The sequence below is a fragment of the Sinocyclocheilus rhinocerous genome, unplaced genomic scaffold (genome assembly GCF_001515625.1).
Source record: "Sinocyclocheilus rhinocerous isolate Xijiao unplaced genomic scaffold, SAMN03320098_v1.1 scaffold1350, whole genome shotgun sequence".
Classification (NCBI taxonomy): domain Eukaryota; kingdom Metazoa; phylum Chordata; class Actinopteri; order Cypriniformes; family Cyprinidae; genus Sinocyclocheilus; species Sinocyclocheilus rhinocerous.
The window spans coordinates 1,071,776-1,085,393 of NW_015652333.1; the positions used below are offsets into that span (position 1 = coordinate 1,071,776).

The 13,618-nt window shown below is 36.0% G+C and overlaps 3 protein-coding genes across 8 annotated transcripts in view; 1 reads left to right on the forward strand and 2 right to left on the reverse strand.

Moving 5' to 3' along the window:
• Positions 1-2,016, reverse strand: part of LOC107714857 (probable serine/threonine-protein kinase kinX) — a 24,697-nt gene extending 22,681 nt beyond the window's left edge. Inside the window, exons 1-2 of one of the 3 annotated variants that reach the window (XM_016520843.1) lie at positions 1,872-2,016; positions 1,669-1,692 (exon numbers count right to left, since the gene is read on the reverse strand). In XM_016520843.1, the coding sequence (XP_016376329.1) occupies positions 1,669-1,692; positions 1,872-1,884 (37 nt within the window). In that variant the 5' untranslated portion in view covers positions 1,885-2,016. Of the gene's footprint in view, positions 1-1,668; positions 1,740-1,847 lie in introns of those variants that run through there. The other 2 variants (XM_016520844.1, XM_016520842.1) reach the window with 2 other exon arrangements.
• Positions 2,017-3,702: 1,686 nt separating this feature from the next.
• On the reverse strand, positions 3,703-6,683 carry LOC107714858 (alpha-tocopherol transfer protein-like). 3 transcript variants are annotated; one of them, XM_016520848.1, is made up of 6 exons: positions 6,408-6,522; positions 6,142-6,295; positions 5,865-6,058; positions 5,540-5,650; positions 5,232-5,452; positions 3,703-4,874 (listed from the first exon to the last, which is right to left on the reverse strand). In XM_016520848.1, exons 1-5 carry the CDS (start codon positions 6,459-6,461, stop codon positions 5,243-5,245), a joined length of 723 nt encoding a protein of 240 aa, XP_016376334.1. In that variant the 5' UTR covers positions 6,462-6,522; the 3' UTR covers positions 3,703-4,874; positions 5,232-5,242. The 3 variants fall into 3 exon arrangements, with proteins under 3 accessions (XP_016376334.1, XP_016376335.1, XP_016376336.1); XM_016520849.1 differs by lacking the exons at positions 3,703-4,874; positions 6,408-6,522 and adding an exon at positions 6,644-6,683 and having other exon boundaries at positions 4,999-5,452; XM_016520850.1 differs by lacking the exon at positions 3,703-4,874 and having other exon boundaries at positions 4,999-5,398; positions 6,408-6,525.
• A 4,333-nt stretch (positions 6,684-11,016) lies between these two features.
• The window catches only part of LOC107714859 (U2 snRNP-associated SURP motif-containing protein-like), an 11,442-nt gene continuing 8,840 nt past the window's right edge, over positions 11,017-13,618 (forward strand). The window contains exons 1-4 of one of the 2 annotated variants that reach the window (XM_016520851.1): positions 11,017-11,157; positions 12,102-12,200; positions 12,548-12,659; positions 13,305-13,426. In XM_016520851.1, coding sequence (XP_016376337.1) covers positions 11,113-11,157; positions 12,102-12,200; positions 12,548-12,659; positions 13,305-13,426 — 378 coding nt within the window. In that variant the 5' untranslated portion in view covers positions 11,017-11,112. The remainder of the gene's footprint in view (positions 11,158-12,101; positions 12,201-12,547; positions 12,660-13,304; positions 13,427-13,618) is intronic. The other variant, XM_016520852.1, reaches the window with a different exon arrangement.

The following is a 13,618-nucleotide window of genomic DNA, read 5'->3' on the forward strand; positions in this document are numbered from 1 at the left end:
ATACACAGTCTAATGGTCTAACGAAATCCAATTTTAAACATCTTTTACTGTACCCATTTTATGGCCCTTATATTACCTATTTGAGCCAATGCAGATAAATGAAGTTACCTCAGGACCAGACCGCCCTGATTGTAATGCAAACGTGATTGGCTATAGCGAGATCGTGCTACGATTGGTCAGTGAAATGTAGCTGTTATCTGATTGGCGTTGAGTAGACGGTGGGTGGAGACCACGTATTTGTGGATTGTCAGCACGTCTTGACGCAAGAAATGTTTCACAATTCTCAAATGCACAGGACGCGATTCACAAATGCGTCCAGCTGTCTACAAATGCACAGGACGCGATTCACAAATAAATGCCAGGCAAAGTTGTGGTTGTGACATAAATATATATTTGTGAATGTGTTTTTTTTATTTGCAAATTTCATTTTCTATTTGTGAATTTAATTCATGTTTGTGAAACTTTAAGATTTATTTGTGGATCTCATTCTATTTATTTGTCAATATGTTTAATGTTTGTTAATCTCTTTACATTTAATTATGGATCGTAATCTATTTATTTGTAATTAAGCAACATGACAAATTAAGCATTTCCATGAACAAAATAGGCTTTACCATGAACAGTAGCTAACAAACATTAATAGAAAGTGTACAGTGGACCTGGCAAACAAGGTAACACACAACACTAAATAACGTAAAAATAAATAAATAACTGAAAACAATTCTACAATATAATTGCACGTGTTGACCTGTAAATACATATTTTCATCGTATATGGTGAAGTAACTTACAGTTTACCTATTTAAAGGTTTTTACTGTAACATTTTACAGTTTTTGCTTTAAAATGAACCTCTTTACGGTGTAAAGTCAGCCCATATGATAACTCTATACACGCATGTCTAAAATGTAATTGCAGGGGTTCATATTCCTAACAGTTTGTTAGTTAATCTACCACTCTTGCATAATAACCACGCAGTTACTAAAGTCAATAATAATAGCTAGATAGCTAAACCCAACGCCCAGACGTTGTTAACCAGCAGTGGGGTCCTGCAGTGTGGCAGAATTTCTTTTTAATTACAGAGTGTGTGTGGACATGGGACCCTAGAGGCCACGTGTAACCCCTCCCACGCTCTCCCAATATTGACACGTGAGCATTTAAGAGCTCGCACTGGGGCAACTCTGGCTCCAGCGATGTGGAAACATTTATCTGAAAATGTAGGTCATTTGCTGCTGTCGGAATTAACAAACAGTGCAATAAACTAGGCCTTGAGGTGCTCGTGCAAGTAAGACTAAAAGCATGCAGAATTTCTGCAACGATTTCGTTTAATTTTCCAAGTGCATAGGCGTGTTCAGGGGCATTTATTACACCCCTCTCGGACTGTTTCGAACAGAAAAGTTCTTACTCGCTCAGAATGTAACGTTAGCAACGATTCAAGAACTATTTGTGGTTACAGTGTAACACAACTAACGCAGTTTATATAACACGACTGTAGTCGACACAATGCATTGGGGTCATTCGTATTATTTTGCTTGTTTATAATCTCTATACAGATTATATATATATATATATAATTAGATAAATAAAAATCAATCTTGCCGCCGATTAACTTTCAGGCCTTCGCAGAATGCACGTATTTTTTTAGCAAAAAAAACATGTAAACATACACACCTTTTTTAACTGGTCCTTTTGCATTTTTCTTAGCCATTGCAAGTGAAAGTTCTTCGACGTTTCTTGTTCTGTAACAATATAATTAGATAAATAAAAATCAATCTTGCCGCCGATTAACTTTCAGGCCTTCGCAGAATGCACGTATTTTTTTAGCAAAAAAAACATGTAAACATACACACCTTTTTTAACTGGTCCTTTTGCATTTTTCTTAGCCATTGCAAGTGAAAGTTCTTCGACGTTTCTTGTTCTGTAACAAATAAACTGACTGTAATTCCAGTCTCAGTTCTGGTACGGATGCCCCGCAAAATCAAATCCCTATGCCTTCACACACCGAGGCCCATAGCAACCCTTCCCCCTTTTGAGTGACTGAAAATTCGACCAATACTGTCCAGACAAAGACGTTGTGGGCGGGGCGAATGAAAATGCAATCCAATCGCTGAGCAGTGGCCGATGATTTATTCAATCGTGTGGATACCTGCGAGGTAAGACCGCCCAGTCCTGCCCCTGTATTTTCCTGCCAGAGCTGGAACGTGGCAAGATTTAAGGTTGGACTTATCGCGAGATCCAATCCATATCTTTTCACACACTGATGTGAATGCAAAACAATTCACGTGATGATCATAATTCTTATCTTTGCGTATAACGGTCGAATGATTTTCTCGTGTTATGTGTGAACTATATAGAGCTTGCGTAGGTTGTGATTTGCAAAATTACTGCTGCCTGGACTCTGGAAGTAAGATTTTTTTCTGCCTCGAATTTACTTGCAAATCTAGCCTGTACAAAACACACAATGAAGGAAACACAGTTGCACGTTACATTAGTTTTACAGATTTCAAAGTTTTACCGAATTCGTCCTAATAATGCTTTATATTGTGAGGGGGTGAAATTAACAACGAAAACTGTGTACTTTTGTCTTGGTACAAATTGTTCCATTGACCCCACCCCCTTTCTGCTTTTGTCCACCTCATCCTAAAGTGACTGTAGTAAGTAGTGTGGAACGTGATACTTATGAGTTTAAAACCCGTTGAAACTTTAATTGTTTTCAAACTGTTATACACTCTGACATTCATATAGGAGAAACTTTAATAATTAAGATTTTCCTTGAATTATTCTGTCGAAACTCGAGATTTCGCGAGAATTCCCCCTAAACCTCTGGCAATGCTGCCACACTACTTATGAATGTCAATCATAGTAAGTGAAAGATAAGAAAGCAAGATTAACTTTATTAATTATACTTAATTAGATCAGTGTAACAGTAAAACCTATTTTTATCCTTTGTAACAACCATCACCACTTAAGTGACAAAATAGTTGAGGAATAATTTGTCCCACGTTTTCTTGACAAAAATGTAAAAATCAACATAATTATAACCGTAATTTACAGACTGGGTTAAAGATTGCAGCTGTGTGCACAAAACTAACTATAACTTTATTAACACATTTATTCAATGCTCCTCAAATATAAACATGTCACAATACTCAGTGTTCGAACTATACCGTGGACTTTGGGGGAGCCCACTTGTTTTTTTCTTATAACGGGGGGTGGCGGGATGGGGGGGTCGTGCGCTTGCGCGTGCCTCAAAAGAGGGCTTACAATAGGCCTAAGACATCGAGAGTCACGCAGACCTATAACAACCCAGCCACAACACATAATTGCGAATAACATGCCTTACCTTAACACAGAATCGACCACAGAGTCCAACGTTTATATTTTTATATCACCCTGACAATACTCTTGCTGTATTAGCATGATAAATTCTTAGATGGATGCTTGGGTTAATGAGGTGTGGGAACCATTTGGACCTTTCCCACCGTTTGGCATGTGTGAGGAAGTGTCATTCATTGTAGGCCTAATTCACAGTGTAAATCTTCAGGATACATTTGCCTATACATTCTGAAGTGATAGTTGTCACAATATAATGTTGCACAGTAGCGCTTTGGATATTACTACTAATTCAGATTCACTATTCAGATAATACTGAATAACACCGATTTAAAAAAAAATCAGTTGGGGAAAGAATTTCACACAATGACCTTTGCAATTGTTTGGCTGCCAAGTTTATTTGAGTTGCACATTGTGTATTAATATGCCTGTGTATAACTTTTTATCATTATGATAATGTACATTAAATAAAAAAAACAATAGTCAAAGTTTGATAATAAGTGAGGACAGCACAGTTAAATAATGTAAAACAGTCCTTTTCTTCTGTCTTTAGATACACTGTCTGACAGAAAGAATGCAACAAACTGAATTAGATTATATACATGGTTTCAGAAATTCACATTTAAGTAAATCTGTAAACATGAAGAGCTCCAGTAAGGTCATTAGTCTCTGTTTATATTTGTTTAAGAGTCAGAGCAAAAGGCACTAGACCAAAGTGCCATTTTGTAATCCCACTTGGTTTAGACTAAATAAGTGCATGTCTTCAGCTGTTTATTTATTTCAAATTCAGCAAAGGCTAATAAATGCTGCAGTTTACAGTTACATTACAGATCATTTGACTTAAGAGCAGCAATATAGTGAAGCAGTTCATGATAACTGATATCTAACTTCTAGAAGCACAGAGACTTATGTAACATCCTGAGTTATGTCCATTGTTATGAAAATACAACAATAAAAACCTTGACATTTCACAAGGAAATAAGAAAGGCACTTTGATATTTCGGTAATGCACAACATTGTACACTACATGTGTTATTTACAAGTGACTGTGGAATCCTTCTTCTAAAAGTAAACACAAAATATGATATCTGATGCTATATTGTAACTTCAGAGGTATATCAAGTACTTGCAGTGAATATCTGTGTGATATAGAATTCAATAAAATCACATTATTCAAAAATATGACTTAGTCAAACTAAGTCTTTTTTTTCCAGTCTGGAATATTAGGAGAGCTAGGCATACAATTTAAATAGTTGCACCATTAATTCATGTACAATATGAAAAAAAGTATAAGTATATAAGCAAAGCATATATGTTCACACTAATATGCTTTACAATTTAAAGGAATGTTTCACCCAAAAACGAAAATTGACTCACTCTCAGGTCATCCACAGACAAATTTGTTTAGAATTGTTTTGGACTTTTTTCCACTTATAAACAGAGCTTAATCTATTTCTCTCCTTATTCATATTAGATGACTTTTCCACTGGAGAAAGCAATATTATGGATAGAGGACTCTTTTTGTTTTTTTTAGCTGGAAGCAACTGTTTGAAGTTAAAAAACAAGTCTTGATTAATTTGTTACAGACATGCAGCTTTTTGCTTCATAAGATGTTCATTGATGGACTGGAGTCACATGGATTACTTGTGGATTATTGTGATGTTTTCATCAGCTCTTTGAACTCTCAATCTGATGGCACCCATTCACTGCAGTGATGTAATGCTAAATTTCTCAGAATCTGTTCCAGTGGACAATCTTAAATGGCCTGAGGGTGAGTAAATTTGAATTTTTGGGTGAATTTTAAGTCAGCAATATCATCCTGATTTTCGGAGACTATATGTAACCTGCCCCAGCAGAATCTGTTACATCATCTAGCACAAAGAGCACATGGTAAGAAATACCTTCATTGTAATCACTCATAGGCAGATGACTGAGAAGCATCGCCTCCACCTAAGTCTAGAGAGAGCCTATAGAGATAGTCTTCAGACTGCATGATGTACTCAGTCCAATCTTGGCACACTTCATCTATGCTGGGTCCGGTTCCTCCATACTCAGGAGGGAGGATAGCCTTCGGAAAGTAATCACAGAGACTTTGGGCATATGAACTCCCATGCATATGAATCTATAAATAAAAACACACCACAGATATTAAATCTTTTAAAGTGAATACACTTAAAATCACACATATATGTACTTAAATGTGACTAACCCGTTGTTTGATTTTGTCTGGAAGAAATGGACGGATCATAGCAAAGACAGGACGGAAAAAAATAGGCTCATTTATCAAATGGATGCCACGTACTTTCAAAGGAAAGGAGTCCTGCAAAATAGATTTGATATTTTGTTATATGCATTTTTTAGGTAATATTAAAACCTTGCTATAAGAGAAAGAGAATCAACAAAAAACTATACAGGACATTGATAAGCAAGTTTTAGCAGATGAAGTTAGGGGTGTTAAAGCCAGATCTTCTACAGAAATCTGAATAAGCGACATCTTATAAATTTTTCATGAAAATGTTTAAATGGATACCTACTGTAAGTACAGAAGATATCTTTTTTGCCAAAGAAGGATTTATCTGCAGGGCATGTGCGAAGCACCAGTCTTGGAGATCAAAAATTGCTTTGAGTCCATTTCTTTGAGTCTCCCATTCTTGAACAATCAACTCTGATGTAATGAGGCTTACACGGAAAACCTCATAAGCTGTGAATTCTTTGGGGTTCCACTGACCTGAAAACATTTGAAATTTTGTGATATTCACCATTATAATGAACAAGACAACTTAAAAAAAAATTATTTGTGTATGTACTTGCCAATCCGATAGATTAGAACTCGACTTCCAGCATCATCTCGTGATCTCAAAACTCCATGGTAATTGTTTTGCAGAAGTCCACTGATGGATGATGGCCGCAGATCAGCTGTTATTTCTGGACATTCTTGTCTTAATTTATGATAGTTAATCAAAAGCTGTGGATAAAAAAATACAAGATCAATGATATGTTAGTCTCAAGTTTTTTAATTTAAGAATATTATTGGGACAAAATCTTAACACATAATTCAAAGAAGAATTGCTCATTACATTTATTATGGTTGGGTTGACATCTGAATGCATCTGAATGTCAGCTATAAACATATACAGTTGTGTAGATTATTGTAAATCCAATTGCTAACATGGCTGAAATAACAAAATTCTAGATTTAAGAAAGAACATGTTGGTGGGCCAGAAATGTACATTTACATTAAATAAAAATGAAGAGGCAGAAAACTTCAGTAAAAAGGTTACTCTAGGCCAGGGGCCTACTCCAACACACATACCATGTAGTTTTCAAATAAGCCTGAAGGACTTGATTAGTTGGATCGGATGTGTTTAATTATGATTGAATCTAAACTCTGCAGGGCTCCTGCCCTCCAGGGGCCAGGGGCCAGTTGTTCAAAAGTAATCTGATCGGATTTGGCCATCGGATTGGATCAAATCTTGAAAATGGGTTGTTCAAAAGAAAAAAAGGATTCTGAATTCGGATTAGATCACAAAATCCAATCTTGGTTTTGATCTGGATAAGACCCACGCCTTATTCAAAACTGAGGTAAATTCCTTACAAAGATATGTAGGTAGCCTACGTAATTCCTCCAGATGTTTAAGAGAGTAAACCAAGATGTAAAATGAATTAATCATATTGCTGTCCAGAGGTGTCATGCCCATTCATTCCCCCTCAGATTTTCGAACCAAGTGGATTTGGAATGCAGCTTCCAAAAGACAAAAAATAGCCGAATAATATTTTTTATAATTGATACAATCACACTGGTGTGATGTGCGGCACATCACTAGCTGCTAAATTCAAATCTGTGTTCACTGACTGGCTCTGAGCCAGAAACAGCTGCGTTTTTACAGCGCTGCGCATTATAACCAATCACACATCTTTCGCGCGCAGAATTGCGGCAGAGATGTAATCCCATAAATTAAGACCTCATCCTTTCTTTAAAAAAAAAGCAGCCACATGTGACCATTCCTTCTGCAAAAAATAAATAAAACAAAATAAAATAAATAAATAAAAATTTAAAGGTATAAAAAATTATTTGTCATACTGTCTAAACTGTTTGTGTGAAGCTTGTAAAGTCATATCATTTTTAATCTGTGTTTCTTAGCTTCTAACAGGCTAGCATGTGTTAAAGCTAGCATAGCAAGATTTATCAGGGTAGTCAGTATAGGGATAGTTGCAGCATGTTGTTGCAACCGTCCCAACATGCTGTCCCTTATCACAACATTGATGTAAAAGCTTGCCATGACATAACAAAATTGTAATTTTATGGATAATAAAGAAACACTTTCAATAGTCTGGTATCTCCCCATTTTAATTTAAGTAAAAAGCTTACCCTCTCTCTGTCATGTAGGCTACAAGCTACATCACATGTACAAACACACACACAAATAACGACTTACAGATGCACACTTGGAATACTTTCCAACATTCACTTGAACACACACACACATTACATACACATACACACACACTCACACTTACCTGCATATCACTTGAACACACACACACACACACACACACACATTACATGCACATACACACACACACACACACACACACTTACCTGCATATCACTTGAACACGTACACACCGACAGAGTTCAGGGGCCAGTTGCATAAACATAGCCACTACGTTAAGACTGTCTTAAGAACTAGTTTGACCAACTAGCAGTTAGCAAAGAGATGAGTCTCACTTTTCTGATTAAAATTGGGCGATTTGTAGTTCAAATGTAATGTAATGATTAACCAAAACATGGTTGTTTCTTGTTACTTGAAAATGTTTTTTTTCTTAGTACTAGATTTGTATTAGATGTTTGAATTGAACCAACATAACATAATCATAGCAGCTCTCCATTTCATGTTTTGATGTGGCATGCTTTCTGCCCAAAAGTATCTATTTCAAATGTAATCACTGCCTAATTAATGCCAGAATCCAGCTACTTTTTTTGTTTGTATTTTTCTCTTGTTTGTATTATTTTTTTTAGTAGTACTGTCATTTCAGTGTTATAATCAATCAATCAATCAATCAATCAATCGTTTGGCACGTCATTTGTCGGCTAACATAGCCTATAGTTAAACTCAAGGACGCACGGATTGAACATCTGTCTGCATGGTGACGTCACGCCTCCCTCGCAATGTAGCGCTCGGCGCAGTTTCCATATTTATATGTCGTTGGCTCGTCATTTATTTGAAAGTCCGCTTTAATATTAATCAGCGATATGAACAGGTTTGCATCGCTTCACGGAGGTATGTACATGAACTCCAAAATTTTAAAACAAACGTAGATAATAAACAAGTCTCATCCACCTTTGTGGGATGATGCAGTGATGATGCGGGTATTATCGCGGATGCTTCCTGCCGACAGCAGTGGGATTAAATGATAACCTTATGAATCTTCTGCGTATTCTGGTACGATTTAATTAGCGAATATTGGGATCATTAATCCGTTTTCCTTTTAATGTTTTATATGAGGCATATATTTGGGGATTTATTTGCGTGTGTTGTCTAATGTTCGACGTTATTCTGTGTATTGCATGTCGAATAGTCCTGGTTGCCATCATGGTTAAACTGTTATGATTTTGATGTTTTATAGGTTACAGGGATGGAAGGCTATATTGATGCCTTGGATGTGCAGGCATTCTGAACGCACTACCCCTGGCTGTGTGCTTTGTCCTGTCTGAACACAGGCTTCCAGTATGGCTCACCAGATAAGGAAACATTGAGCGTTATTTAACCAGGATGAGATTCATATCTAAATAGGCCTTAAGTAAGGCTTTTGAATAAATACACCTGTTGGCAGAATACGATTTGTCTGGCCTGCGGTGCATGGACCAAGTCATGATGTATATCTATGATGATTCAGATTTTCATCAGGCCCAGATGAATCTCTCTTTGCACTTTAGGCTCTCGCTGTACGTGTTCACAGTGGACCTTGATTTAATGTATTTCAATTAAGGCACGCGGTGAATGCCAAGAGCGAAGCCACATATCCTTCAACAAATGCCTGTTTATTACTATTCTAATGTTGTTTCTTTAAATTTAGGTTTAAATGCATTTATATTATATTCATAGTACACTCTTACTATTCACAATAGCATGTACTGTTCATTCAATCAGACAGGTAGGTGAGAATATATGGTGGCTGGAAGAAGTTTTTCAGTCGGTTGCATTGGCAAACTTTCTTTTTGCAAACTCTCTTTTACAAACTAGTTTGCCTACATATCAAGTGGACTAAATTTTGTGAAATTTCAAACAAAATACATAATCTGAGCTGACTTTTTTCATGCCAATTAGATCAATGCAAACAAATCAATTAAAGGTCAACCTTTTTATTTTTTGTGTATTTGTTTAACGTTACGTTACTGATAGGGTTATGTTTTCAATTGTATAATAATAAAATCATTTGAAAATGTGTCAAAATGTGAATTCTACTGTTTGTTTGTTTTTACCTGTGCATTGTGTTTTTGACAGTGTATTGTTGCCCTATAAAGAATAAATAGTTTCAAGCTCCCTCAAGGTTATCGTTAGGTGGTGTTGTAAAAATATCATGCCAGCTACCTCGACTACAACATGATACTGAAAATCTACTGGAAAACAAATAAAGTCTATGCATGAATATTAAAACAGAGTACTGTTTAAACTGAGTACTGGTTACATACTAAACCTGAGTAACTTAAATGCAGAATACATTTTAGTTGTCAACTAATATGATCAGCTTCATTGGAGTTCTTATATAGGCTACTTATGCTTTACTGATGTGTGAAATATTCTGCATAAAAGGAGTAATTTGTAAGCAATTCAGCATACACACATTTCAGGGTTTGAAAGGCCTTTTATGCTGCCTATTATCAGTTTTCTTATTTGCATGACAACATCTACCTCACTGTCTACATAAATTACATATTTACATTTATTTTGTGAGTTGAAATTAATATTTTTTGCATTAACGTTTGCACACTTCTGCATCTGAAGTATATATATTTTAAAAAGGTGCACTGATTAATGCTGCACAGAGGTGGCATACATTTATGCAGGAATTACTGCTGCAGAAATGTTATATTTTGAATTTGAAATTATGATATAAAACCATGAAATGAATGAAAATATGAAATTCTAAATACTGAATGTCATGACAACTGCCAAGTTGAAGGCTGATGCTGCATTTCATTTTACAGAGAAGCAAAGCTTCTGGTGGGTCAGAGCTACCATTTTTTAGTAGGCCCTAGTACTTTTATGCAGCATTGCATCTTTATACAGAATCTGGAGTTACAATTCACTGAATATTACGATAGGCCTATGAATATTAGTATATTGAAAATGAATACAGTTGCAAAAGGTGAAATACACTGCCGCATGTCATGTCTTGTTGCAAATCAATTAACACGTCAGTTCCAGGCGTGCAGCCACTGTAAAGTGGGTAGTTATATATGGTTTGCTGGTCTCCCAGCTTGGTCAGGCTTTCATCTGGTCAGTCTAGGAGACGAGCTTGAACCAGCTAGACAACCAGCTGAGCTAAGGCCAGTAAACCAGCTTCAGACTCCACATGCATTGCACAATACAATTCTTTTAAAAGTGCATTCTGAATTCTGGTGTCTTGTGCATCAATAACAGTTCACATAACTCACACATATAACAGTACACAGACTGTGACAGACTCATTCAGATCTGTCTTCAGAAATAGACGTCAAATGGACTCGTTCAGTGGGAGAGAGTGAACGAACGCGCCTCGCGCACAGTGTCGGGCAAAATGGCGGACAAAACGCCAGGTGGGGCGCAGAAAGCTAACTCTAAGGTATTTTTTGACTTTTCTACTTTACATCTGTATATTAAAATCAACCTTTCTTGTTTAGGATAATAAAATTGGAATGATATTGAGTTTGATTCGGTAGTGTGTCGCTGTGTGTTACGAGAAAGGTCCATTGAGCTGCTCGGTTGTGATGCTAACTCGCTAGCAGTGCGGTTAGCTAACTTAGACAACCGGCGGCTGCACAGATTTTATTTCTGTAATACACATTAACAGACTAAAATTTGTTGGCCATATATGCTGCATTTGATCTTCTTATATTATGTTTCATTATACACCACCATAGAACATGAAATGAGTTGCTTTGTGTTTATTGTTTGCTGACAGGGCTAACACGAGCGTAACGTTAGTCTACAAATATTACTGTATTACATTGATTTCTGGACGTTATACTCCTATAGAGAGGAGATGGACATTGTTTATTAGCATTGAGAATATCTTAATTGCGCATTTGTGTGTGCACAGTTGTGGTAACTTGCTGGTTTTGCTTTGACGAGCTAACATGATCATGTTCGCTAGTAGTTACTAGCCACGTGAACGAGTCAACAGAAATGAAAACGCAGCTGATATCTGTGTAGTATATGATTGTGCTACTTCTGGTATTATATTAGCCACTCCAGCTCATCTGTCCTCATGTACTCAGAGATAGGTTGCTGCAAAGTGCATCTCTTTATTCATGGCAAACAGCTACATCTTAATTCAGAGAGCCTAAACAAACCATTACCTAATATGGATACGTTCATTATTTATTTCCGTCCTCGTCTTGTTTTCCCCTTTTTTTTTTGCGTTTTGTTTTTATGTGTTTTGGACTGTATATAAGTGCATTAACATCTCTTTTTTTCCTTAGCCAAGAAACCAAAGGTCTATATTATTAGAGGAAACTCATGTCATTTCTGACTTGTATAATTCATTCTTTTCATATTTTCATGCAGGCTTTATTGGAAAGTAAGTTAAAGGCCTTCAGTATCGGCAAGATGTCGGTTGCGAAAAGAACACCAAGTAAGAAAGAGCAGGATGAACTCAAGAAGAAGGTAAGCAGATGAGGTCTAAAGGCTGGCTTTCATTACGTGACTTATGCACAGATTTTCCCCCGATACGCAGTCTAAAGGAGTTGACACCAGTTGCTGAAAGTCAGATCCAGTCTAAAGATGTTGGGCGGTTGGAGTTGACAGATTTCACAGAAAATTGCGAAGTGTATGATGGACACAGACTGTGATTTAGATTTTTAAAGTCAGACTATGATTCCAGGATGTTTGAAATTTTTGGCCTATTTTAGAACACATTGTTTTCATTTTGCCATACATCTCCTAGCTTTATGACACACGTTTAACATTATTTCACTTTGATAAATATCTGACACAATCTGTGATTTTCACAGGAGGATGAAAGGGCAGCTGCGGAGATCTACGAGGAATTTCTCGCTGCTTTTGAGGGAGGTGAAGGAAAAGTGAAGACGTTTGTTCGTGGTGGGATCGCTAATGCTACTAAAGGTAGGATTATCATGTGATCTTTTTATCTGGGATCAAAGTTATTTTTAAAAAAATGTTTTTTAATAAATTGCTTATGCTCACCAAGGTTTTTTTTTTTTATTTCATCCAAATACAATAAAAACTGTAATACTGTGAAATGTTATTACAATTTAAAATCACTCTTTTCTAATATATTTTAAAATGTAACTTATTCAATCACCGGTGTGATGGGAAAGCTGAATTTTCAGCATCATTACTCCAGTCTTCTGTGTCACATGATCCTTCAGAAATCATTCTAATATGCTGATTTGCTGCTCAAGAAACATTTCTTATTATTATCAATGTTGAAAACTGTTGTGCTGCTTAATATTTTTGTGGAAACCATGATACTTTTTTTTCCAGGATTCTTTGATGAATAAAAAAATCAAAAGAGTTGCATTTATTTAAAATGGAAATTTCTATACATCTTTACTGTCACTTTTCATGAATTTAATGCATCCTTGCTGATAAAAATATTTGTTTTTGTTATGAATAAATTTATCAATATCAAAATAGATCAATGTTTCTTTGACTTTTCTTTTAAATTATGCAAAATGGCAAATATTTTTATTGTACGTTCCTCTTAATTGTCTCTGCTTTTATATATGTGTTGCGTATCTATTACAGAGGAAGTGGCAGCTGATGACAAGAAAGGAAAGCTCTACAAACCGAAATCAAGGATTTTGGAGACTAAAAGTTTTTTACCTTTGGACACTCCACCACAATTTTTAGCATTAGATAAACGCAATGTGAGTCTTTTGTCATTTATTTCCATCTGACCTTATTTTAAAGGGTTAGTTCACCCAAAAATGAAAATTAGCCCATAAATTACTCACCCTCAAGTCATCCTAGGTGTATATGACTTTCTTCTTTCAGACGAATCCAGTCGGAGTTATATTAAAAATGGTCTTTGATCTTTCAAGCTGTTTAATGCCACTCAG

Excerpts from the sequence above, each read along its gene's own strand:
- LOC107714858 (XM_016520848.1), bottom strand. The coding sequence starts at position 6,461 with ATGTTTATAGCTGACATTCAGATGCATTCAGATGTCAACCCAACCATA. Across the intron at positions 6,296-6,407 it reads TCAACCCAACCATAATAAAT|CTTTTGATTAACTATCATAA; the intron begins GTAATGAGCAAT and ends TTTTATCCACAG. Across the intron at positions 6,059-6,141 it reads AGTTCTAATCTATCGGATTG|GTCAGTGGAACCCCAAAGAA; the intron begins GCAAGTACATAC and ends AAATGTTTTCAG.